At 38.0% G+C, this 27,266-nt stretch overlaps 2 protein-coding genes and 1 long non-coding RNA gene across 6 annotated transcripts in view; 1 reads left to right on the plus strand and 2 right to left on the minus strand.

The window, feature by feature from the left end:
- The first annotated feature begins 6,585 nt into the window (after window positions 1-6,585).
- nrbf2b (nuclear receptor binding factor 2b) lies at window positions 6,586-12,630 on the plus strand. The gene is made up of 4 exons (XM_082151566.1): window positions 6,586-6,786; window positions 8,283-8,367; window positions 10,506-10,546; window positions 10,657-12,630. Exons 1-4 carry the CDS (start codon window positions 6,757-6,759, stop codon window positions 11,257-11,259), a joined length of 759 nt encoding a protein of 252 aa, XP_082007692.1. The 5' UTR covers window positions 6,586-6,756; the 3' UTR covers window positions 11,260-12,630.
- Window positions 12,631-13,780: 1,150 nt separating this feature from the next.
- The window catches only part of jmjd1cb (jumonji domain containing 1Cb), a 128,831-nt gene continuing 115,345 nt past the window's right edge, over window positions 13,781-27,266 (minus strand). For all 4 annotated transcript variants that reach the window (XM_082151468.1, XM_082151470.1, XM_082151469.1 and 1 more), the window contains 13 exons: window positions 26,790-26,879; window positions 26,547-26,674; window positions 23,370-23,583; window positions 22,342-22,541; window positions 21,777-22,055; window positions 19,196-19,364; window positions 19,020-19,110; window positions 18,717-18,847; window positions 18,140-18,262; window positions 16,662-16,801; window positions 16,296-16,472; window positions 14,974-15,105; window positions 13,781-14,675 (listed from right to left, as the gene is read on the minus strand). In XM_082151468.1, the coding sequence (XP_082007594.1) occupies window positions 14,580-14,675; window positions 14,974-15,105; window positions 16,296-16,472; window positions 16,662-16,801; window positions 18,140-18,262; window positions 18,717-18,847; window positions 19,020-19,110; window positions 19,196-19,364; window positions 21,777-22,055; window positions 22,342-22,541; window positions 23,370-23,583; window positions 26,547-26,674; window positions 26,790-26,879 (1,970 nt within the window). In that variant the 3' untranslated portion in view covers window positions 13,781-14,579. The remainder of the gene's footprint in view (window positions 14,676-14,973; window positions 15,106-16,295; window positions 16,473-16,661; window positions 16,802-18,139; window positions 18,263-18,716; window positions 18,848-19,019; window positions 19,111-19,195; window positions 19,365-21,776; window positions 22,056-22,341; window positions 22,542-23,369; window positions 23,584-26,546; window positions 26,675-26,789; window positions 26,880-27,266) is intronic.
- Window positions 17,538-18,133, minus strand: LOC309485005. The gene is made up of 2 exons (XR_014201017.1): window positions 17,786-18,133; window positions 17,538-17,709 (listed from the first exon to the last, which is right to left on the minus strand). It is a non-coding gene; the product is annotated as an uncharacterized lncRNA (long non-coding RNA).

Below are 27,266 nucleotides of genomic sequence, written 5' to 3' on the forward strand. Positions count from 1 at the left end.
TGGCTTTTGTCTCTATTTTCGTGACCATAACTAGAATTATGAACAATGAATGTGTGAAAAACGTTTCCCTGAAACCTAAAACCGAAGTCTAAATCGAGTGGCGTTTCAACACGTGCTCCTCATCCGGTGTATAACCCTTTGAGACACTTGTGAGAAAGCTGAACACCTGACAGTGGTGAGAGCTGTCTACTAGTTTAACATGTGTAAGAATATTTGTCAGGCACATTAGCTCACTGTGGGGTTCCCATTGTGTGTAAGGGGGCGGCCTTCAAAACCCCCATCACATTCCCTTTCTGTCTTTTAGGGCGCTCTGTGTAGGAGGCTATGTGGGATTCCCCATACAAACAGCTCCAAAAAGCACATAGGAACCAGCCTCTGCTCGTCGACAGAAGACCCGCTCTAAGCAGAATCCTTCGTGACGGGACAGAGGACAAAGAGAGCGGCTGAGGAGCGCAGTCAGAGTGTGGGCTGACACATTCTGCTCCGGAGTAGCCGGGGGTCTTCTATAGCTTGGCTGGCTCATCATTACTTTTCAGGCCAGACTTCAGCCAGGTGAAAGAGGTGACGGGCCGTCCTCCTACACGCGGATTCCAGTGGACACTGGGCACGCTCTCTCACAGCTGTCAGCTCTGGTGACATGCTGACAGAAGAAGAGCGACAGGAAGTGCCACACACTGTAAAAGTGATCAGCTGACTTCACTTCGAAAAAAAGTCAGGAAACCCGTTGCCTTAAAATTATTAAGTAATAAACTTCATGCGTAGATGAAAAAATTAAGTTATGTGAACTCCATTACGCATGAGGCTTATTTACTTAATAATTTTAAGGCAACGGGTTTCCTCACTTTTTTTAAGTGAAGTCAACTGATCACTTTTACAGTGTAGCGTACATACTGCACTATAGTATATCGTCTACAATTTTTTGACATTGTTCCATAATAAATGTTTTAAACAGTGTTGTCACATACAGTAAGTTATGCTGATATAAGTTATCTTGCCAGGAAAGTAGTTATTTTGTTTGTTTTTTTATCCAAAAATGTCTGAACATTTGGCAGTGATCAGACAATATGTTAGGAAAGGGATGTTTAAATTGCAGCACAAGTTCAAGAGTTTGAGATCTGTTTGATTTTTTTGAAAGAAGTCTTATATGCTCATCAAGGCTGTACTTATTTGATAAAAAAAATACAGTAAAAAGTCATATTTTGAAATATTATGGTAACACTTTACAATAAGGTTCATTAATTAACATTAGTTAACATGAAGTGATATTGAACTGCACTTATACAGCATTTATTAATCTTTGTTAATTTCAACATTTACTAATACTTTGTTAAAATCTTATTAACATTAGTTAATACACTGAACTAACATGGACAAACAATGAACAGCTGTATTTTTATTAACTAACGTTAAGAAAGATGAACAAATACAGTAACAAATGTATTGCTCATTGTTAGTTCATGTTAGTTAACACATTAACTAATGTTAACTAATGAACCTTATTGTAAAGTGTTATCAATATTATTACTAAGATTTTATGTTTTGAATATAATATATAATACAGCATATAATTATATATTGTTTTATAGTTTAATATATTTTAAAATGTAGTTTATTTTTGTGAATTTTCCGCATCATTGCTCTCGTCTTGAGTGTCACAAGGACCTTTCAGAAATCATTCTTCTCAAGAAACATTTCTTATTATCAATGTTGAAAACAATTGTGCTGCTTAATTTTTATTTATTTCTGAATTTGTGTTCAGGATTCGTTGATGAATAGAAAGTTTAAAAGAGCATTTATTTGAAATATAATGTGTTTTTTGTGTGTGTGTAACATGATAACTGTCTTTACTGTTACTGTTTAGAGCAATTAAATGCAGTAATAATTTCCTTTAAAGAAAAACCCTGACCCCAAACCTTTGAACAGTAATATCAGGTTCACACTGTACTTCTCACAGGAAATGGAAAGTGAAGTAAACGCATTACATTGTGGGAGAAAGCACGGTGTTACATATTTTTGAAAAATGTAATAGGTCTACACATTCAGAAAAAGTGCATACAGAATATACGTGTGTATATATAGTATCCTGCAGCACTTATAAGAGTAGAATGGTTGAATGCTTTTCCGAACATGAAAAACCTAGCCTATGATACTTCAGAACATCACAGCTCAGAAGACATTATTCATGCGCTAAATAAAGGATCAGTCACACAAATGTACAGCAGCATGAAACAGGTTTACAATGAAGCCCACACTGAAGCACAGCAGTTAGGATGGCTTTGAAGGAGAAAAGCAGGCTAACTTTGCACCTCTGAGGCAGAAACAAAGGAGAGTCTGTTCCAGTGGCCTGTCGTATGAACGGACAGACTTTTTTTCAATGAGTTATGACTCGATTCACATTTGTCCGTTGTCTCGATGGACACCCACAGCGTTCCAGCGACGGCCTTCTGATACAGTACACAAAACACAGAGAGCTTTGCAGTGTCCCTGCTAAATATGGGTTGTTTACACTTATAAGCAACATGACTGAGTTATGAATCACAAATATTATATTCAGAATATATATAGTATAGTGGCCGGAGGGGATATTTGTTTTTATATATGTGTGTGTGTGTGTGTGTGTGTGTGTGTGTGTGTGTGTGTGTGTGTGTGTGTGTGTGTGTGTGTGTGTGTGTGTGTGTGTGTGTGTGTGTGTGTGTGTGTGTGTGTGTGTGTGTGTGTGTGTGTGTGTGTGTGTGTGTGTGTGTGTGTGTGTGTGTGTGTGTGTGTGTGTGTGTCTGTGTGTGGTTTAATGGTTTTATTTATTTATAAATAAATATAAAACATATTTCATTGGTTCTCTTGTTTTTGCATGCATGTGTTCAGAATTTATTTGTATGACAACCAGCCAAAGATTTGGCATGGTTCATTGTGTTATCACAAATAAAATGATTGACTCTAAGCACAACATCGTAATATTCTCTTTAACAAATTTTAGATATCATTTGAATAAAGTGTGAAGAGGTAATTTTTCCTATAGGCCGGACATCACTTTTGGCCACTACTGTATCTGCAACAAGATTTCAAAATGGACAAACATTTTCCATCAAATTCATGCCAGACCAAATGGTCTAAGCTGTGCTATCAGCATTAATTGACTCATTTGTGTCTTTATTGTATTTCTCCTGAGGATTATTATAATTATTTTTAATTTTTTTGAGAACCAGGTGAGACAATGAATTAACATTGAATTAAATTGAGCTCAATAATGGTACTATTGTCTTCTGTAGAGCTGCTTTACAGTTAAAATTGAAGTTGTTTCATAACTGATTAATTTTGCAACATTAACTCATATTTTTCTGTTTATTACTGTGAAGCTGCCTTGAAACAATCTGTATTGTATAAAGCGCTCTATAAATAACTGTGACATGACCTTGACTAAGCTGACACTTTAATTAAACACAACTAAGAAGTCTATTAAAGGGATAGTTCACCCACCAATGAAACTTCTGCCATCTTTACTCTTTATATTTAGTTGTTTCAAACCTGTATGAATTTCATTCTTCTGCCAAATACAGAAGAGGAACCAAACAGTTGACAGCCATTGACTTGCATAGAAGGAAAAAATGTCGTCAACTGTTTGGTCTCATGAAAGAGTCCCTTCTGAGCAATATATTTGAAATGTACCGGTATTGTAATATCATTTGAATGTCATTTGAACTCAATCAAACAAAAGCTGCATATAGGGCTGATCAAAGGTTATTATATGAAATGTACATTGGCCCTGAGAACCGTGTTTAGACTGTGATTCATGAGGCGGTATCAGTTCCCGTTCTGCTCTCTATTAGTAGTAATTGAAGAGCATTTGGATAAAGCAAGTGGCAATTGACAACAAAAACAAAGTACTTGAGCTGATGATGTCACTGACCAATAAGTGCACTCTTTGAATGAACAAAATATGCTGTGCAAGGAAGAATCTCCAACCGCTGGAGAGAGAAACAGAGCATGTGATGCTGCCTGTGTCTTTGATGGACATATATCATATATAGATTCAGTGCTTCTACATTGTTACATTGGCCAAAGTGTCCGAGTGACACACAACATCCAGGGATAAGAGATACCTGTCCCTAACATTACCCGTATTCCACCTCAATAGAAGCAAAAGTATTTTGCAATACAACATGAACACATTAACTACATTTTACCTAACAATTTTTTTCCTGAAATACTTAAGACACATAACATAAAGCGGAACCTTATATTGCATTTACATTTACTACATTAATCTGATTATTTAGTGAAAAAAAGAAAACATTCAGTAGTGGCCAAAAGTGATGTTCGGCCTAGGAAAACCGACATCTTCACCATTTATTCAAATGATAGCCTGTTGAAAATGCGTTGAAGATTTTGTAAGCATATTGCTTTGTTGTGTTTGGAGTCAATTCTTTTATTTGTGATAACGCAATGAAAGTGCGGACTTACGCATCATTTTTTGTCCAGGCTGTCATACAAATAAATTATGAACACATGAAAAAACAAGAGAGAATCAATTAAATATTAATAACTGATTATGTTGTATGTATGTTTTTTCCAGTGGGCTTTTTGTGTTAATATGCATTTTTATTTTGCATAGTGAAATAAAACCTGTATCTGTAGTTTGCTCTTTATTGCCAAATAATTTTGTCAGAGAAATACCTTAAACAAGTTTAGTGTTTTGTTCTTCCCTCATATTTAAAATATTTTCCTTATATTTTGATGGTTTAATTACATTTGTAGGACCATTAAAAACAAACATCCCCTCCAGACATCACTTTTGGCCACTACTGTATTTGGATAAATGTAACATACTTTGCTTGCTGTCTATGATGGAGGGCTTGACCTTTGAATAACCCCTGAACTTAGATGAATTAGTAATAAAGTTGACATAAAGGTGAAGATGGGCTGATGAGGGAAACCGGAATAATTGTGACTGGAGCGGTGCAATCTATTGTGCTGCATTATTTACTAAATATACCATTTTATATATTATATACATTTATAGTGAATTTGTATTAGGCCTATATTTTATGTTTATTTATGAATATTTGTTTAATTATCTTAATATTTATACCCAAATAATATTATGTTGCTTTGTTGTTATGTTGTTGATTCAAAGTACCCATCCTGTAAGCTACAAAAATCAGAAAGAAATATTTTGCGTTTATATATCATATATATTTTGGGATTTCAGAGTGCTTGTACAGGTCAAAAAAGGAAACATGGTAGGCCTACATGTAAAAAAAACAAAAAAAAAACAAAGAAGAAGAAGAAGAAGAAGAAGAAGAAGAAGAGGAAGAAGAAGAAAAAAAGAAAGTAATTAGTAGGACAGAAGCGTCCTCTAGTGGTGAAGTAACATCACAGAACTCCAGAACAGAGTTTGACCATCATATAACGAGACGCGTTTTGAGGATAAAACATGTTATTGTGATATGATTTCGATTTTTTAACAGCCTTCACAATTGCTAAGACGCTAAACCCCATTCTCTATACCAAAGGCCTAAATTTGTCGAATAAATCACTCTTTCTGCAAAACCTTAAACACCTTCAGGCAGTGAGACACCATTTGCAACTTTTTGCAAAATTCTAACAGCATTCTCACTCACTAAAACACATTTTTGCACTGTGACGCACTTGTGTTGCAAGAAGGTATTACAAGCAGAAAAAGTCAAAATGATAGTTCATAATTTACTCACCCATGTCGTTCCAAACCCGTAAGACTTTCGTTCATCTTCGGAACACAAATGAAGATATTTTTAATGAAATCTGAGAGCTTTCTGTGCCTCCATTGACAAAAAGTTCATAAAGAGATCGGAAAACGGATCGATATGAATTGACTCGATCGCTTTATAGGATGAAAAAACATTATTTAGACGTTTATTCACATGATATAAACATCCGGTTTTCTTTTAGTGTTTACAGTTATCTATAATAGGGTACATGCAATATTCAATACAATATAGCTACTTTCAGTACAGTATACAACACAACCTTACTAAGTTGTGGTTACTGTAGGCCTACTTAACGTAAATGAGTTTGCTGTACATGCAATATAGGCCTACTTTTTTGTTTTTTACTGTAAACTCATGCTCTGGAAGCTGTGTTCTCCAGTTTTTGATGTAGTGTCTGATGAATGCTCTGTATTGTTTATATATATATATATATATATATATATATATATATATATATATATATATATATATATATATATATATATATATATATATTATAATTTTTTTGAACAGGGACAATGTAAAATATACATTAACCTTAAAAAAGGAGAGATGCATTATACCAGGTTGTAGCACTTGTGCTAATTTCCACCTGTAGTCCCTGGTGGAATAGGTATAGCCTGATGTATGACCTGAACGCATTGTTCGACTTTGAGAACAGGTGAAATGGTTTTGAGGCGATTGTTTGATTTTGCCTGAAGATTCGGTGGTTTTGTGAATGTAGTTTGAAGACTTAGTTTTGTGTTTAATGTTGTGAGAAAATCGGTGAAGGTTTCTAGAAATGTGTTTTTAGCAATTGTGGAAGTAGAAATGACGAGAGGATAGCGTTCTCACGACACGCAGGTCGTAATGTGACGCGGCGGTGACGTCGCGGAGGGGGAAGTTGGTGTTTTTGCTCGTCTATTGTAGCAGTGGATGAGTAACCGGTGAAACCAGAGTCTCTGGTCCCGGTAAAAACACAATAATGTGCCAATGAGTCCCTCGTGTAGTTGAGGCTGTAGTCGATGAAGGAATGGAGGTGCTGGACAGTCCTCTCAATGTCGTAAGTGTTTGTTTACAAGCCACATTAGCATGCTAGCTGTGTTAGCTTAGCCGCATTTAATCACTGAACAAATAAAAAAATACAGCTGTGAAGAGTTTCACCTGTCCGGAAACACGTGCAGCCATTTACCCGGGTTTTTAATTACGATACACGTGATGTGAAGGCTTCGTATAAACCGTGTTCAGGTTTTTATGTAAGTTAGTCTGTCGGAGTTAGCCTCTAAATGTGTGTGTGTGTGTGTGTGTGTGTGTGTGTGTGTGTGTGTGTGTGTGTGTTTGTTTACTGCTGACAGCTGATCACCTTTGAACAAACAAACACACAAGTAGGCTACTTTATTAACATGTGACTCTAAATGTGTGGTTTATTATTTAAAGTCTTTTGACGTTTATGCCAGTACGTTATTGAAAGCTTGGTTAGATTATTAGTTTTTCATTGTAGATTATATTATCCACATAACAAAAGATAAAAGCAAATCATTGGATCTGTGTTTTTTTGTGTTTTTTTTAACACATCTTTCTCCCTCTGCTAGCTATTTTGTGATATTTAAATAACTTAATAAATGTTAAGTTATTTACTTAAGAAAATGCAGATATTATATAAATACATATATAATGATATATAGAAGAGTGTATTGAGTAAGTTTTGCGGTCTAGACATATATTACATGGCTCCAGTGACAATTCTTCCGGCATCTCTCCATCATCACATCATCTACACCTTTATTGTATTACTAATTTAGTTTAAGAAGTCCAGAGCGTATGTAGTAGAGGACGAGCCCTTCATCATAGACCGCAAGCCAAGCCTTTGGTATTCTCCCCTTCTGCTTCAATGACACGACCATGAAGAAAACCTGATAATCATAGTCTCCAGCATGATTTTAATACCAGGACAAAAAAAAATTGTTGTGGTCCGAACCAAGCAAACCGAAGTAGAAGTGTGAACACACCCTAAAGCTATATAAGAAACTTGACTTCATATTTCATATAGTCCTTGTGCAATGAGGTTGACGATGGAGAGTTTGAGCAAAAGACTAGTTCCCAGTAATTCCTCCAGACTGCTTGGAGAACTACAGAACAATAGATTCAGATCTAAATAAAGCTGGACCTGGAGTGATGGAGGGATGACAGAAGCAGTCACATCAGTTTGGATGCCCTTCTGCTGTGATTGAAAGGTTTAGATGAACTTTCATTAAAACTTCATGTAGGTTGAGAGTTTTTCAGGGGAAATCCTCTAGAACAGGGGTGTCCAATCCTGCTGCTGGAGGGAACTGTCCTGCAAAGTTCAACAAAGTTCAGCTCCGACCCCAATTAAACACCTGAACCAGCTAATCAAGGTCTTACTAGGCACTGGAAACTTCCAGCCCGGTGTGTTGCTAAACTCTGCGGGACAGTGGCCCTCCAGGACCGAGTTTAGAAGCAGGAAAGCTGTCATTGATTATCTGTACTGTTATCAGTCACATGATGAAATAATGTAATATGTTATATCATCTCTTTCAGGCCCATCAACAGTGCAGGAAAGCAGATCGCTTGGTGGCTGCTGGGAAATTTGAAGATGCCATCTCCTGCCACAGAAAAGCTGCAGGTGGGGTTCTGTTTTAAGTGATTCTCATGGGGACGTCTATAAAAATACATCTGCGTGGCACCTTAGTGAAACAACTCGTGCTTTCGGATAGCAGATTATTCACAGTGGTAAACAAAATGTCTGGTATTGTAATTCACATTAATTTAATAATAGGAAAATAATAAAATGTATTATTTAATTATTTAAATATCCTATTTAAAATATGAAAATTGGCACACTTTAGTTTGAATTGTTTTCTGTCTTACATTTCATTTCTCAAAATGGTGGATATAATAAAAAAAAATGGAAATTAGCAGTAATAAGTACTTTTTTTTACAAGGTAGGCTATACATTTGACTCATTTAGTTTTGCAAGCCGTAATTTACATAAATGTAGATAATAAATATATTTTTTTAATGATTGCGTACTATAATAATGGCCTGTTTAAAAAGTTTACATGATTTAGATTTTCTTTTCCTTCTTGACAGCTCCCATTCGCTATAGTGGAGCGGAATATTATTCTTGGAAACAGTTTCCAGCATTTCAGTAATAAAAGTCTCCATATTTGTGGTTTATATCCATAGTGGTGAAAAATGATTTGCAAAAAGATTTTTGGATTGATCCCTTCTTGTAAATTTACAGATGTAAATGCGGATGGTAATTAAAGTACCATACAACCTCGGTGTTTCTCAAAAAGCAGTTAGTCATTGTTCGTGTGGTGGCAGAAAAACACGACTTTCTGGATTTGGATGGAAATATATTCACAGACTAGCCAGGGCTTGACATTAAAAATAATTATTTCAGCAGTGGCATGTAACACAGTCACTCCTACTAGCCACTTTGGTGGGTTTAATTTTATATATAATATAAATATAAATTTTTCAATTGTAGACTTTTAAAAAGTCACCACATCCAATGTAGTGTTGTGGAAAATATAGATTTTTCGATAACATATCGATACTGAAATATCTGAAACACTTCCAATGCTCATTTTCCACAGAAAAGATACACAATACCAGCTGCTCTTTCCCGCTCTCTCCTCTCTCCGACAGCGAGTTACACACAAACCCGCCTCTCCTCACTCACTCGTTTCATTTACTCCGGATCAATGTTGTTGTTACAGGGCTTGAATTTAGGTGTGGGATTACGCATAATTTTACTCATTCAGTACTAAATTTAGTTATTTTCCGCTGCTTATTGCACTTAAACAGTCAAATACACACAAAATAATGTCAAAATGCCGGTCTTGGTGAGTATTCACGTAAACACAGTCAGTTATGTTCTAAGTGAACGTAACATAAAATTCAGTTGAGAAGGAAAATTCATAAGTAAAAATATAATGGCTCCGTGTGTCAGGTCTTAAAGTAACAGCAGCCTAATATACCTGCTGACAAATTATGAGATAATATTAAAAATATCTATATGGCAGTTTTTCCCCATGGTATCGACGTCAAAATTGTGGCCAGTGAAAATGCAGCTTCATGCAGCAATACGAAGTCGGTACTGAAATGTAAATATGTGACGATACCAGCATTTCCCTCTAGCATTTTGAGCGCTGTTGAACGGATTCTTGAACACCTCTGATTGGCCATTTTGTTGACGTGCTCAACATATATGTCTGTGATTGGCTACAATGATCAACAAAGATGATCAACAATTATATCTTTGACGCTCTTCACCAAGCGCTTTACACAGATGCACACGTGAGCATTTAAAAGCAGGCGATCCATATCCGCTGATAGACAGCGCTCTCAAATACTCCCGTGTGTATCTGTGTAAGCGTTCGATGAAGAGCGTCAAAGACAACATGTTTTTGAAGACATTGTAGCCAATCACAGACATACAGTATATGTTGAGCACGTCAACACAATGGCCAATCAGAGGTGGTTGAGAATCCGTTCAACAGCACTCGAAATGCTGGTATCGTCACATTTTTTTAATTTTAGTACCGACTTGGTACCGAAGTCTGAGACCAGCCCATGTAAATGTTGAAATGACCTTACATCCCCATGAGAAACGATTACCGTCAAAAAAACGAATAGTGCTTCAGTCTCCTTGAGGTTGTCTCACAAATGCTTAAATCTATCATTGGGCTCGATCTGTGATTGAGAAACCAGCTCTGGAAGCATGTGCTTAAATAACCTGTCGTTTCTCCACAGAACTTCTCAAGGAGGCTATGAAGCTCACGGAGTGTGAACAGGTACGCCTAGATGCTCATCAAAGTCCGGTATTGTTTTTTTATGATTATTTTGCTGTGTGGATAGCGGATAGATCAGTTCTTGAGATGTTCAGATGTTTTTCCCTCCGCAGGCACGCTTGTCTCTGGAGCTTCAGAGGGACAGTCACATCAAACAGCAGAGACTGATCGAGGAGCGATGGAAGCGAGCTAAGCGAGAGGACAAGCCCAGAACGCTCCAGCATGTCTCCTCCTCAGACCAGACGCCACGCCGTTACCTACAGCCAGGAGGAACGGCCCAACCCTCCGAACGCGAGTACGACACCTGGCTGTACCTCCTGAAGAACAAAGGCACCGTCCCAGAGCCCTGCACCGGCAGCAAAGCCCAGAAAGACGACAAAACCCGTCTGGAAGAGCAGCAGACCACCATCAATGACCTACGCAAGCTGGTGGACCGCCTGGTGTCTGACAATGAGCGGCTGAAACAGGAGAACGAGCGGATACTGGCGGAGAACGTGCGGCTGAAGAAGGAACACTACGCTGATGCAGACTTCGTGGAGAAGTCTGAGCTCTGGGTGCTTCCGCAGACGGCCGAGGAGCGCAAGGCCAAGGACATTCCCATCCCACAGCTCCCTCCACTGGAGATGCCCACTCAGGAGATCCCTCTGGAAGACCTGCCCGGGCTGGAGCTTCCTGAGGACATCCTGCAGGAGCTGCTGGACGGAGAGAAGCTGTGAACACTCACGCACCAAAGGGAGACTTCCATCGCCATCGAGTGCCAGAGGAAGCGCATTAGAAAGATCTGGAAACGCGCTCGGTGGCTTAAACGATGGTTCACTCGGCCGTCAGCAGGTTTGGTTCACGACTTTTCTCAGCGGCGCCCGTAGCGATTGGATATACGAAGAAAGAAAACAACTCTATTTGAAGTACGTGTGCCTTTTTGAACATTTCTAACGCATTTTTTTTTTTGTTATGAAGTACAAGTGAAAAGGGACATTGGAGACGAACAGATTCTGTCGGACACTATGCTATCAGAGTTTTTATCAGCAAAATCCCACTTGGAATTGAAAACTATTTCCTACACAGACACTGTGAATTACATCTATAATGTGTGTGAGTGTGTGTGTGTGTGTGTGTGTGAGGGTTTTGTGCAGTACCTGTGTTCATGCAGTTTCAGTCGTCTATCAACAGCGCAGATTTAGGGCATAGAGGAAGCCAAGAGGCATCAATGCAATTAGTTCTGCATTCTGTTTCCACACACAGATAAGCAGCTTTGCGGCAGCAGCTCTTGTTTCGCCTTATTGCAGAAGTCCTGTAGACTAGAACGAATCGTCTCCGCCAGATCGCCAACAGCCGTGCTAATAACCGTGGATTATTTCTATAGGAGAAGGGACTTTGGGACTGAACATGAATGTGAAACGATTGCATTCAGAACTATAAGCAATAATCATGTCATGTGCTCCAGTATCACTTCTTTGTTTCTCATCTCTGCTGTTTCCCGCTCAGCTGTGTCATTCTTCAGCATAGGAATGGAGTTGTCCCGAAACCTTCACTCTTTGTCCACATCAGGAACTCTGGATGAACTGACGTTGTTATTGGTTCTTTTGAAGCTTCATTTTGCATTGTACTCATCAATCAAGGATCGTCTGGATCACGATGCTAATATTTTCAGGTTACTGATTGCACAATCATACATTGTCTAACAATAAACCAGGTTCACTCCTCACACTAATCAAAAGCGTACCAACATGTGCCAGACGCGCCTGGGAAGAGATGAATGTATGGCTCATATTTGTGTCATGAAGAGGGAACCAAATCCACATTTTGCTCTTTTTATTATTATTATTATTATTTTTAATTCAATGTTTAATTACTGGTTTACCACAGTAATCAGGGTGCGTCAGATTGTTTTGTTATTTTACATTTTGTTTTATGATGTAAAAATCAATGAAAATCATACGACGAAAGTGTTTTGATGCATGAATGGCTGTTCTACAGTAGCTGTACGTACATGATTAAGATATTGAAAACAAGAATTTATGTATAATTCTTTTGTGAGTTTACTTGTTCTGACAAGCATTAAAGATTTTAACAAGTGGAAGCATTAATCTGAGTTGTTTGTCCACCTGCTAGTTTTGCTGTTATACTCTTATACTCAATACAGTCAAGTAACAAAGGTCTATTAGATGAGTAACATTCAAAGCTATTGTAAAACAACAAAGTGGTACACATTTGTGACTGCACATCTGATGAATTCTGTGTTAATGCACTCCTTTCTATGCTGACTGGCAACTGTACACAGTTGGAGGATATTGAATTGTTTAACTTCAACATAAATTCTTCATGTTTAATTAATAGTTCAAATATTCCAGGCTGTCTCTATTAAATATGAGGTCATCATTTCTAAATTTCCACAACTGCTCAATAGCGTCCTCTTGTGCCCAATCCGTGAATGACAGCACGTGTTTAAAAGCGGGCAAAATTTGGCCAGTGGTTAACATTATTTTCTCTCGCTTTTGGAGACATCAGCAATTTATGGAGCAATTTGTTTCATTCCGATGAAAGATTATGTGAATCTGAAGAAACAACGTGGGAACAAACTCGTGTGAACTGCGCAGCGAGGCTCGTTTTAGATGAAATAAGCTACAGTAATGTATGCAGCACGATTACATTGCTGAGTGTGATACATTAGATACATACTGTAAATAAACACAAATATACAGTAGTGGCCAAAAGTGACTTCGCCCTCTATTTAAATATAATTAAAAACTTGTTTAAGATTTTGTAATCATATGCTTGGAGTCAATTCTTTTCTTTGTCATGACGCAATGAAACTTGCCAAATAGTGCAGACAATTTTTGGCCAAGCTGTCATACACAGAAATTATGAACACATGCAAAACAAGAGAGAATCAATACATTTTTTATAACTTATGTTGTGGTCAATGTATGCTTTTTCCAATGCATGCTTTTGTTTTTCTATGCATTTTTTTCCACAGTGAAATAAAACCTGTAGCTGTATTTAGCCTTTTTTGTCATATACTTTTATTAGATAAATACCATAACCAAGTTTATTTTGTTCTTCCCTTATATTTAAAATATATATATATTCCTCATTTTGATGGATTAATGGAACTTGTAGGGTCATTAAAAACCAACATCCCCTCTGGACTTTCGGACACTACTCTGTGTGAGTGTGTGTGCGCGTGTGTGTGAATTTCTCTTTCAGCTTGTCAATAAGGCAAAAGGCAGGCATATATTTGATAAATCCATTTTAATGGAAAATGTAAAACCCTTTTGAACTTCAATGTACAAAGCATGTAACACTTGCACTTTAAAATTTGAAATTGAAGCAAGCCATGTTTAAAAAAATACATCAGTGAATGTATATATGTATATATTTACACAGCATAGTACGATTTCCTTTTTCCATTGAACTTCAAAAGTTCACCATAGTAAATCTGAACATAAAAAGGAGAAATGAGAGTTTTCTTAAATAAATTACAACTTTTTTTTTTGTAAATGTCTCCATTTTACAGTGAATACTTCTTAATAAAATGCTGAAGTGTTATTTATTAAGTCTTTCTTTACATAATAGAACTTTACAATGTTTACAATTGTTTGGCAGTTCTTTTTCTCAAAAGATATGGCATGAGGACACGAGACAGCGGATCTCTCTCACAGTAACTCCAAGTCTCCAAAGTAGTGAGCGGCATCAGAAATCCATTAGCAAACTGTACAAGTCACATTTACATTTGATCGAGAACAGAGCAGAACTCCTGAAAATAAATACGATTCTCCACTGAAACTATACAGTAGGAAAGAACAAAAGGGGAACGAAAGCAAACAGACGAACAAACACTAGTTGTGACAGCGGCGCCGCCGGATTATCTTCAGATGTGTGGCGTGTCAATCACAGTCATCCTGATGGGCTATACTGCTATGGTGTCGGTAACAAATAAATACAGTTTCCTGGTGTGTGTTTTTTCTCTGCTTGGCACTGGAGGTTTGCGGTGTGAGCGTTAGTGTGCATATTTGGGGGAACGTGTCGACGGGTGTCATGAGTTGGTCTCCTCTTCCTCCTCCTCCTCTGCGCAGCACCTCTTTAATGTTCCCACGGCATTCTTCACGCAGTGGTAAAAGATGTTCTTGACCTGAGAGAAACGGCAGGCTGTTAGAATCACGCGACTGACTCGCACGGCTAAAGACGAGAGCCGAGAGAGTGGAGACTGATGAATGAAAAAGCCCACTGGGACTCTTATTTTGAAATGCTATTCCTGTTTTTTTGGCCCCACAAATATAAGACCTTAAAAAGATATTTATGACCTTAAATTTGATCAAAATGAAGTTCAACACATTTTTAACACTTTTTAAGGACCCGAGGAACGTCGATATTTGCAACTCATGTCGTAAAATGCATCTGAAGATTTTTCCAGTGCGTTTGAACTCTACCTGTAGCTTATCTTCATAGTTGATTTCCTCTTTGGAGGATCTGAGTTCCTGGGTTAAGTGGAACGAATGCACCACATGCTCCGGAGAGACGAAGTCATTGATCACCTGGACACAGCTGTGAAGGTTCTGCACCTGTACGGATGAGACACACACAAACGTGAGTGTGCGCTGATGGGACTATATCATAAAGACTCGGGAACTTTAGCTAGTACAGAAAGAGGAAGTGTGCCTGTGATTGGTTCATTATATATGCTCATCTTCCCTTAATAACATACAGTATGTGTAATTGTAAATAAATAAAATGTAAATAATAACTACATTTTGTTGTACACAACCTACTAGCAATCTACAATCAAACCTACATGCCTTCTGTTGTTTGACTGATAGATCATACATTTTTAGCAAGTCAAAGGCATTTTTATTATAATTCTAAAACTGTCCTCCAGGTAATGTTACACGTGACTTTTTTATTTACTCATTTTTATAAAGTAGACGTAAGAATAACTTCTATATTGTGCATAATATTTTAAGATGAGCACATACTGGAGTGAAGCGACTTAGGTTTGCTTGATGATCCATACATTATTTTCAGAAAAATCATGTTAAAATGTGAGTATCAAATGATACATTAGGCTTTAGAGGAACATTTATTTGTTCATCTCTCTATCATCATTATATTACATTGCATTGCATTAAATGTTTTGCCTCCACAATAAAAACTACAGGATATTGATCATTAAACTAAGCATTTAAAATATCATCTTACTGAAGACATATTATTGGGGGATATAGCATGACAACTGATATTTGTATGTATTTTATGCAAGTGGTCTTCTAATCTCATTGATTTACATTACAGCTATCAGCTATCTTCCTTTTTGGCCATATAAATATCAGCAACTGCATTAAATAGTGTATTTTTCCCTGTATGAGCTCCATATTCTCCTACATCATTCTATATGAGCCATAAAAGCCAGATCTATCAAATATGATACTCAACAAAAAAACATATATGCAACATATATATACCTTTTGTCTAAAGGTTCAATAAACGGTTCCATTTAAAACAAATTATAGATATGATTTCATGTCTCAGGCTTTACAGGAGTAGAGTAAAGATTTGTATTATTTTGTTTTAAATAATTAAGTGTCTGAACACTTGTTAGCAACTCTGTAAACAAGACATCTTTAAGCTTTGTTGCTTTCCATGTCAATCAAGTGGGCTTTTTTTGGTCTGAATAATCAATAACACAATATATAGTTCAGAATCAAGAACATATCATGATCTGCTCATTGCAGAAGAGGAAGGAGTGCAACGAGACCTGGTGCAGAGCTCCGGCAGGGATCAGGACTGAATCACCCAGAAACTGCACCACAGTCCAGCCCTGAACGGCGTGTTCATCTAGCAGACGCTGACGCAGCTTCCGGCTCAAGTACCAGCCCGGCTCACGGATGGGGTCGTGATCCGCTGGGATCTCCACGCCCTGCTCTTTCGCCACCTGTCACGCACAAACTTTGAGTCAAACCAAAAGCACACGCACAACATACCTGCAAACATATGAAATGAATCCTATAAACTCCCTAGTGCTAGAAGGACGCAAGGTTTTACGAGGACTCTCGCTCAGAGAGAGGGAGTGAGCGTCGCCTCAGTGATCCACTGTATTATTTCAAAATCAAATCAAAATAACCTTGTGCAGGAACTCTTTAATCTTCTCGCCGTCTTTGCTCGTGTAGATGTGCCACAAGGCTCCGGGAGTCTCGCTCGAGTCCTTTAATCTTTTCTTTACGTTGTCATCCAGATCTTCCTCCTCCAGCCTCTTCAGCACTCCTGTGTGTTTGGCACAAACACATTCATGCGGTTACACAGCAAACACATCACACAGTCAGCTTAATTTTTTACAAAGGCAGGGAGCGCCTTCCCCCTTTGAAGATGGAGCGATGTTTAAAAATTAATGGAGAAGTGTGTGTGTGTGCGCATCTGGCTTATATATATACTCCTCGTGTCTGAGACAGTGGTCTAAAAATAGAACGGCCATCGCAGAAGGAAAGAGAGAAGGGAGAGGGAGCAGCTGTTGGCATGAGACACAAAGCAAGAATTGCACAATTACTTAAAACTTATGACCGGAAAGTAAGACAAAAAAATGAGTCGTTTAGAAATCACAACCACGATCACACCGATGAACGTCTGTGTGAACTATGCCAGTACAATCATAAAATAAGTCATTTACACACCATGGAATGACGGGGGGGAAAACTGCTTGCTTTTTTACACAACAGACGATAAGGTCTTGCTGCATCTCTTTGATAAATGCTTGTTGTCATGATTTATGAAGACATTTTTTGCTTAGGGTCAAAGGTGATCATCAATGGCAGTGGTTCTCAATCTGTGGGCCGTGACCTCAGCAAACATTCAAGGTGACTTAAATTATTTAAGACAAAACAAGCATTAAAATAGCTAAAAACGACTAAAATTAGTTAGATTAGACAGAAAGCGGAGCAGGACAGTGAGGAAAGTGATCAAAGTGGACCAGGAGCCGGTCCCTGAACTCAGGTCACCCCTTCGGTTTCATTAAATCCTTATCCTAAATGCTTATCCAATAAATCAAGAACAAATGGAATAGTCATGGGGCCTTTGAACATGGGCCTTGGAGTCAAAAAGGTTGAGAACCACTGACCTATGGTGCTTCAGATGTAACATCATACCCTGAATAGTTAAAATGGCTTTTAGAGAACTGTCTACTGTAGTGGACACCCATCGGATAATTAACTGTAGACGATCAGAGAGAGCGCAGATGATGTCATGTAAAACTACAAATGGTTTTCAGTTGATACCATAGTAATACGGCCCTTTTAATGTGAAACTTCTCCATGGTTTGGATTGAGTTTTTACTGATTTAATCTGATGAGTGCAGAGAAAAGCTTTGCAATGCTGCTATGGCCATGTACAGGCAGGGAAAACTCATTCCAGATGCATCTCTCACATTTCATTGTTTCCAGGGTGGAAACCATGTTCTGTGTTTTGGTTTTTTTCCTCTGAGCTCAGGGGTTTATGGAACAATTCAGCTCTAGCAGAGGCTTTTCCCCCGCCGTCTCTTTCTCTAACACGGCTGACCAAGTTAACGGACAGGCTGTTGACAGTTGCGTGGCGAGCTGGTCTCAGGCTTACCCGTTTTGGAAAGGACACCATTCCCTTTAGCCACTCCAACATAAACCAGCACGCTGACGATGTCAGACACCTCCATGTGCAGGCTAGCTGTGCCAAAGTCCTGCTCCTGAGATGCCGCTACACCTGTGACATGGATCATACATCATTCAAGTCAGCATGTTTTCAAAACAGGCTTCAGTTTTTCATTCCCATTTCATTTAATTTCAATCCCATTTAAACTAAGTATAATTAGGCAATACAACAATTACTACCATGATATACAAATACTTTGTAAATAGTACAGCATTTTTGCATTACAGTAACGGCAGATTTTTTTCATGTCACAATTTAGAGGAAAATATTCTTAATTATCATGCCACAATTCAAACAATCTAAACAGTCCTAAAATAGGCCCCATTTTCTTTTTGCAAAAGTTCTTTATTTTCTTTTGGGGTGAAATATAACAGGTTTGATGAGATCCTTCCAGTAATTTAATATAGTTTTTGATGAAATTATTAGTTTTTCCACAGTAAAACAATGCAGTAAACATAGCATGCTACTAATAAATCTGCCTGTGAGAATGTGAGAGAGACAGTACCGTAAGCGCAGCAGAGGCGTGGGCCAAGGTCCGGCCGCACAAAGAAGGAGGGCAGATGGGAGGCCAGGTTGAGGTTTCCCTCGGGGTCTGAATACTCAGGCATGGGGAGGTTCTTCATGAGATCATCATACCTACACAATGAGATGACGCACATGCTAAAACAAGACTAAAACAGAGCTATATCCGATCAGAATGTACGAATGAAATGTTTAGTGTCGTGAAACAGCATTCACAACCCCTAAACCAATTTTTAAATGGCTACTTGGCAAATCTACTTCTTGTGTTCCTAAGTTAATGAGTTACCTGGAGGGCATCAAAGCCATAAACTCCTCGCCTGAGGGCCAGTCTTTCAGTCGATACACCACGCTTTCTCCATCTTTAGACTTGGGACGTTCTGTAGAGAGAGCGTGATCAGCATAAATAGAAACAGACCGATTAATTTGATAAATGCTTATTTGTCTACTTCAGGTGGCACTCACTCGTGAGATCTTCAAACCCGTCCCAGAACTCTTTGACTCCTGAGTTGGACATTACTCCATCCTTGCAGTTCATGAGGTCTCCCTGGTGATCCGCAAACTCTTGGTTGAAGGATTCTGCCTTCCACAAGCTGGCGTTGAGTTTCTTGTGCACCCCAGAGACCAGCACAGGCTGCAAAAACAGCACACAGGAAATGGCCTTTTAATGACAGCTGAGATCACAAACACTACCAAGACTTACTTTTTGAACAGTGGAAAAAAATATGAGGTCTGGTTAAAAAGGGACATTGCAAGATGGATTACTCTAAAGACTAAAGTTGCTATTTACATTTGTTGAAAAGCCTTAATCTGTGAGTTTATTATAAACTGAGTGCCAAACAAGCATCTGCAAAATTGCGGAGCTCAATAATAAGCATGGCACACTGGCCTGAGGCCTGAGGCCAGTGTGAGTGTTTCGGGCGAGTCGATGGATCAGTCACCTTCCCTTTTGGGCGAGCTTTGTGTTTCATAAATATGAATTTACAGTATAAATATGATTGTACATTATAGCGGCTTTATTTCTATCTTTTCATTTTTTTTCTCTATTTCCAAATATTTTTTTTGTAAAAATATTTTGTGAAGAAAGAAGTTATATCGGTTAAAATAAAAATGTATCAGTCATTTGTGGTAAAGTAGGTAAAACTGAAACTGCTGGCCTGACTGTGCAAACTGAAAAAGCATTTAATATTATTAGTTTTTTCTCAAAAGTCCTGAAAATTCTAAAAACCGACAACAGATCAGCCTAAACACATCCACATGCAAGGCTAAGTAGTGCACATCCTCAAAAATGCGTGCACTACATAGGCAGCTAAATATACACAGACAAAGAGTCTTATACGAATCTACAGTAACATAAAACTGACTTTTTTCATGCCTTCTCTTATCTTGGATTTGTCTACTGAGATCAGTGCTATTTATTCTAGAACTGCCTTCTCTGGGATGAATATTTGCAATACTGTCTGACTATTTCAGAAATTTTTAGAAAGAAACATAGGCAGCTTACTAGGTTTTCCAAGAAAGCCTATGTGTTGGGAGACCAACATTTCATAATGTCAGTTTACTTCCTGCAGAGCTGTAAAGTCATGGTCCACTGAGCAGAAGTCAATAAATGTCATCTTGGAAAAGGAAGTGCAGCTCAAACCCAGAGGGGCAGAGACAGAGGCTGTGTCCAAAATCTCCCTCTATACCCTTACCTAGTGTACTATACAGTCATTTGAAGTGATGTACAACACCGTAGTGGGCAATATTGAGTGCATTCATTCAATCCTTTAATGCACCCCAATAATGAGTGTACAGCCAATGCACATGTAATGCACACTAATGTCCATGCACTGTAAGTGCTGTGCCAAATTAATTACTGAATCTCGCCATAAGATGGCATCCACAGCACTTTTGGTGCAAAAAGTGGAGTAATGGCTATAGGGGATGATTTCAGGATGCAGCCAGAGACCTCGGTTTGCGTGTGACAAGAGAAAAAGGATGTATGCCTCAAGATTTCAACCTCACACCTCTTCTGTATCCTTCTGTCCATTAGAGAAAAACAGATTTCATTGTAAAGTACCTATATGCCCACTTGAAATGTTCTGCATTAGAGCAGCACATGTGAAGAGGCATTACATCTTATAAAAGCATCAAAGCACTTAATGTCTATAATTGCCTTTGTGAAGTAGACACTGAATAAATGGTCTCTAATGTATGCCGCCTTTCTCTCTGGACACACACTGCACATATAGTGCAGACTGAAGTAAGACAAACCAGACAACAACTGTCTGCTGAGCTAAAGAGAAACTAGCCAGCGGTAACAGAGATTGGGTTAACCAAAATTTTGCATCATTTACCAAATTTTACATAAATAGTGATATTATCATTTTTTCTTATTGTATATTTAATATAATAATAATAATTATTATTATTTTTCCAAACAAAAGCAAAAAGTACTTTCTTTGATTTCAAATGTTAAACCACAGAACTTTTATTTTGGTGAAAATTTCGACAGGGAGACCTTAAAACTTGTCTATAACAGATTCCTCATTACAAATTTTGGAATACCCCACACAGTTCACGGCACTGAACAACAGAAAGCTGCTTGGTTTGAAAGTGACTTCTGTGTGAGCAGTGCTTAATACATCAACGCTTTTTTCATGCCAAATGTCACTGAAACTGATGTGACCGCACCTCAACAGTTTCATATACTCGCCAGTGCCAATTTATATTTGATGCTTGGTTCATTTTCCATATAGTCCTCAGGACACAAAATATGGAAATTCACTGGAACACGGTCATCCATGTTTATAATCAAGGAAACAAAATCAAGTATAGATGGATAATGATTCTCTGTAACACTGAGAGGTACACAAAATTATTAGGATTATCCTGGCAGCAAGAATATCAGTGGAAAAGCCTCAAGAGGAGTGACCCAAAACACTACATGAGAATTGGGATTTGTTTGCAGTTTTGCCAATTTTTTGGCTTCAAAAGAACCACCGCTCCAGCAGAACAGAACGTAATGTAAGATTCTGTATTTTTGTGGGTTTGTTTCACAGACCTGTCCTTGTCTCCAGCACTCCCTGAAAAGTTTCCAGTTGCTGCTATTGCGGTGGTCTTTGAGCCAGAGCAGCCTGCGTTCGTAGAGCCAGCAGTGAGAGATGTCAGTGTACAGTTTGGGCGTTTCTTCCACTGCTTTCTTTTTCTCTGCTTTGGGCTCCTCCAGAGGCTCGTGCTTCAGGTTCAGCTTGGTGCCACGGCCCGCCGGGATCTTGTTCTCCACCACAGAGGCGATGATGTCATCCAGGATGTTGGGCATGCTGCGACCACTCTTGACAATCTGTGGAAGACAACAAAAGAAACTATAAGCTATTTTAGGACAATGAACATTAGTTTTTGTATATTTATATTGTCCACCAGTCAAAAGTATGGAAACGCCAAGTCATTCCTTATTATAACTACTACTAATAATTATTAAAAAACTCATTTTAATCATAAACCTATAGATAAAAAGCTTTTTAAAGTCAAGCATGTGCATACTTTTGATTGGGTGTGTACATGTTGCCATATCTGTATGCTAATACAGTCTCTGTTTGAGTGAGATCAGTAGATGTTTCTTTTCTGACCTGCGAGGCAGTGGAATACACAGGAGCGAATGCGATGCCAGCATCAGTGGAGCCCAGGCGAAGCTTGCCTGCGGTGGTGGTGAGGAGGTCTCGTAGGGTTGATCCCTGCTCCAGGGATGATGCTTTACTGTGCAGAGACTCCAAAGGATCTGACTGATCCTTCTCCTCTTTTATCTTCCCAACAAGTGACTCCTTATTTTCTGCAGGAGAGAAGCACAGGTGCACAACTGTTCAAACCTCAGATTTCAATCTCTTTCACATCACATGAAAGTCAAAAGCAAAAGAAATAGTAAGACTTTTGGTAAAACATTTCACCAAAACATTTCCAAAATATTTTGTAAGGAAACTGATTTAGTGGGACTTTTTACTATGATTTAAAGCTGCAATGAAATCTAAGTAGCGAAACCCATAACCTTTTGTATTAGATTTACCAGATCAAATGCCTCAAATCATGCTGCTGGTGGAAAAGAGATATGAGACATATCTAGAGAACAGCAGAGAATATCACAGACTTGAGGGTAGGCTCTTTTTTAAGTACCGAGAACAATATACTGCTCAAAAAACTAGCAAAGCAAAATATATGACTATATTTTAAGAGCTGACATAAAACGCAAAAAATGTAGACTTATCAAAAAATTTAACTTAAGCACAGCTGCTAAATGAAGAAACTTCTATATGCTGCACTGGGCAACAAACTGAACTGAACGTGTGCCAACGACCACAGGGCTGATGGTCTTTTAAGTGCAGTTCATTTGGAGAGAGCAGCGTGTTCGGCATGTGAGAGCAGCTGAAGAACTGGATAAACATGTGGTTAAGTGAGCTCTTTAGACTGTGGGAGCTCACAACTGAGAAGGCCTGTAACGTACACCACTAAATGTGAGGATTGTGGAATGTTGGCGGCCTGTCAAGCACGCACACGCTTGCAGAGAAAGGAAAAACACGGGGCAGCTGGCAGACCTCCGGCACCTGGCTACCAATAACTTCAATCGTACCTTTTTTTTATTGTAGTTTTATTGTTTTGTACCCACCCTTCTTTTCTTCGCGGGACTTCTGCTCGGCCAGATCGGCCAGGAAGTGCAGAGGCGATTGGGACTCGGGCGGGGTGAACTTGCTGTCGGTGCTGGTGTCACTGACGGGACTGCTCCCTCCATTGGCCTCCACCTTCAGAGAGGAGTTCTGCTGGCCGCCCTCAGGCTTACACAGAGAGATTTTGTTGCTGTGATTTAGCACGTTCTGTAACACCTGTGAAAAGAAAGAGTGTGTCAGAGACAGCTCAGCAGTTCGAGGAGAGTGAGGGGAAATACTTTTAGTGGTTGAGAGATGAACCAGGACTGAATTCAACATTCCAACGCAGAACAGAATGTGAAAATATGTGCGTGATTGAGAGAGTGTGAGAGTTTGTGTTTACACTGAGAGCACGCACTTTCATGAGGCGTACTCCAGGCTTGATGCCCAATTTCATTTCATGTGAACGGAAATGTGGCTGAGAGGGATAGATGTATGGTTTGCTCAATGGGATGTATGGCCTTAAATCACATCTGATCGTTTTGTCCAAATGTATTAATGTTTTACTGGCTGAACAATCAACAGTGCAATCTATTGAACAGAATTGAGTTGAGTCACACCAGGTCACTGCTGAAGTAGCAAACATACAGTGTTGTAACATGGTGTCCATTACTTTTCTCACGCTGGTCAGAATGAACCTATCATGTGATTACTGGATTTGGCATTTAACTGAATCATTTTACAGAAATTGCTGAGGCAGATTTCCATTTGTATGTCCGATACCATTCCTTGAAATTAACAGATTTAAATGATTATAATAGTGAAAGGAGCAATTTCATTTTCATTTCATTTATTTATTCTCTTTTCATGGTAATGCAACACGAAATGCCACAACAACAATCCACACAAACACAACAAAAATACATTCCATGACAAGAAGAACAGGAGTAGGATGAAGAAAAAAAAATCTTATAAACTCCTACCCCATTCTTATAATAAGAAAGTTACAAATTAGATGGCCTAACCGACATGAAAAAAAATAACTAAATAAATAACAACGACAAAAAAAATAAATGAAAAATAACGCAGACCAGATGTAATCTACTTTCATTTTTAACAATTTTCCTTAATTTTTTTTTGTTTGTTTTACTATTAATTCTGCTTACACAACACTAAACGAACAAAAACAACATTAATGCAATAATGACAACTCTGGCATCAAAGACAATGACGAGACCATGATCATTCATATTATAGTTTTAAGAATTTTCACCATCATCTTTATACAAATTAAGTATCTTCTCTTTATACTTATATTTAAATCGAACTATATTTGAACAACATTTTAAATCATTCTCTAGACAATTCCATCTTTTCACACCAGAAATTGAAACACACATTTGTTTGAGGGTATTTCCAGCAAAAGGTTGTTTAAAATCATTATTTCTTCTACTTGTCTCACTATTTATAGTAAAAAGGGTTTGCAGTCCATGTGGTAACAAGCAATGTTTTGCTTTATGAACAACTAATAAAGTTTGTAAAGAAACCAAGTCCTTCAATTTAAGTAGTCCTGACCTCAGAAACAGTCCTGTAGTATGTTCTCTTGGAGCAACTCCATTAATTATCCTTATTGCCCTTTTTTGCAAAATGAATAAGGGCATTAAATTAGTAAAATATGAATTACCCCATACCTCCAAACAATACATCAAATAGGGCAAAATAAAGGAACAATAAAGGATTCTCATTGCTTTATAATTTAACATAAACTTTACTTTACTCAAAACAGCAATATTTTTACACATTTTATTTCTTACGTAGGCTATATGTGATTTCCATTTAAATTTTTCATCAATGAGTACTCCTAAAAACCTAAATTCTGACACTCTCTCAATAGTTATTCCATTTAGATTCAAACAAACATTATCAGAACATTTTTGATTCGTAAACAACATAAATTTAGTTTTACTTAAATTTAACGACAGTTTATTTTTGTTAAACCATTTCTGAAGTAGGACCAATTCTTGTTCAATAGTTTTGATTAAGATTTTTAAGTTCTTCCCCGATACAAAAAAATTTGTATCGTCCGCAAAAAGAACTCATACATGAACTCATGAATTCATGTATCAATATTTGGCTCTTTTAAGATTGCACTGTTTTTTTATCTTTCTCCAGTAAATTCTAAAATAAAGACATATTTACATGAAATGCAAAATGACAACACGTTAAATCTTGTTTTCTGAAAAAAATTAAGCGAGTATCTGCCAATGGTGTTCAAAAACTAAACTTCTATTCCCTATGAATTACCCCATTGGCAGATGTAATTTTGCTGCTCAAGTAAATGTCTTGATTTATCGCAAACTAATTGATATCATCATACTTTCCCAGTTGGTTATAAAAACAAAATTCTGAAATAATTTTCTGAAATATTATGTTTAAATATGCAAATGACATTAAATAAATGACTACACACTCATTTGCATATTTCCAAAAAATAAATCTGGAACACTGGATAAAGGTTCTAAATTTCAGGTTCAAAGTTTCATTTTGTTGACATATTAGAGTCAAATGTATTCTGGAAGGGATTCTGGATATTTCTTTTTTTATCACTCTGAAAATACTGTCTACAGCCAGAAAACAAAAAATCACCATGTTTTTAGAAATAAAATGTTGTCTATAATCAGCCAAATTATATATAAACAAAAACCTATGTAAAAACATTTAGAATATAGGTAGGAATAAAACTGTAATGTGTGGTGTATGTAAGTGCTACTGAAGTGGAGATTTCTGGCTCAGTGCAGGAGAAAAAAATCATTTTGAGAAAATGGCCTTTAAAGATATGTATTGTAATAGAAATCTACAGATGCAAATAGATAAAGTACAACAAAATAAACCCTTAAAAGAGTATGTTGGATATTTTCTTTCCAATAGTCTGAAACATCATCTTGTGAAAAGCCAAATAACCCAAAATCTGACCAGTGCTATGCCTGTAGCATCTTACCTTATGAATGTTTAGATATTTGTATTGGAAAAGAAACAAGACAAAAATACAAAGTAGGAAAATCATTTTTGAAGTGTACTGACATCAGATTCTCAACATCCAGTACCACAACCAAACATCCCTCACAGCTCTGTTTGCATTCGTGTAAAATTACAAAATGGCATCAACCCTGACTATGGCCTGCCCATTGACACACACATACCTGGGAGACGCCATTGGTGGATGGCAGTTTGTTGAAGAGGGTGTTTTGCTTCACAGCACACGAGCAGTGTGATTTAATGCTGTACTTCTCCCTGAGCATGTGCATAGCGTTCACCAAGTCCGTTAGAACTAAAAAACAGACAAAACAAATAAGTCAAAGAAGCACACTTTCTCTACTTCCAGCCAAAGGCGTAACTACAAGCAATCTGGGATCACACCAGAGTGAAAGCATCTCTTTCCGTACCAGTTCCTGGAATGATCTGTGTTGGCATCAGGTGCTTGTGATCATGAGGCTGTCCCTTGACACACTTCAACCAGGTGTACAGCTCTTTATCTGCGGAATAAGAAAAGGTGGATTACTCACAGAGACTGAGAGCAACAACACGCACAGAGAAGGGCGCTGTCACTGGCCCATTTTCCCGTAGAGGAGCCGTGGTGTTTATACTTCAAAGTAAATAAGGAGCTCTGAGCCTTTTAGGAAAAGATGCACAGATGTGATTCAGCAGAAATGACACCTCTAGAGCTGGAGGGGTTTTTTTTATGCCCTGCGGCAGAATTCAAGCCTGGAGAAGAGAGGAAGATCTGCAGCAGGAATGGGGGACTTAAATGAGGCGAACAAAGACGAGGAAGACATAGAGGCACATCTCAAACCCCTGAGACAGCCGAGCTAGACAGTCATAGAACAACTGCCACATCGTACAGCACACAAACACACACAAGT

The sequence above is a fragment of the Leuciscus leuciscus genome (assembly GCF_965113295.1).
Source record: "Leuciscus leuciscus genome assembly, chromosome: 21".
Taxonomy (NCBI): Eukaryota; Metazoa; Chordata; class Actinopteri; order Cypriniformes; family Leuciscidae; genus Leuciscus; species Leuciscus leuciscus.

Bases quoted from the DNA above. Each gene is read 5' to 3' on its own strand.
- nrbf2b (XM_082151566.1), top strand. From the start codon at position 6,757: ATGGAGGTGCTGGACAGTCCTCTCAATGTC. The intron at 8,368-10,505 runs GTGGGGTTCTGT...GTTTCTCCACAG, and splicing joins CTGCCACAGAAAAGCTGCAG to AACTTCTCAAGGAGGCTATG. The intron at 10,547-10,656 runs GTACGCCTAGAT...TTCCCTCCGCAG, and splicing joins AGCTCACGGAGTGTGAACAG to GCACGCTTGTCTCTGGAGCT.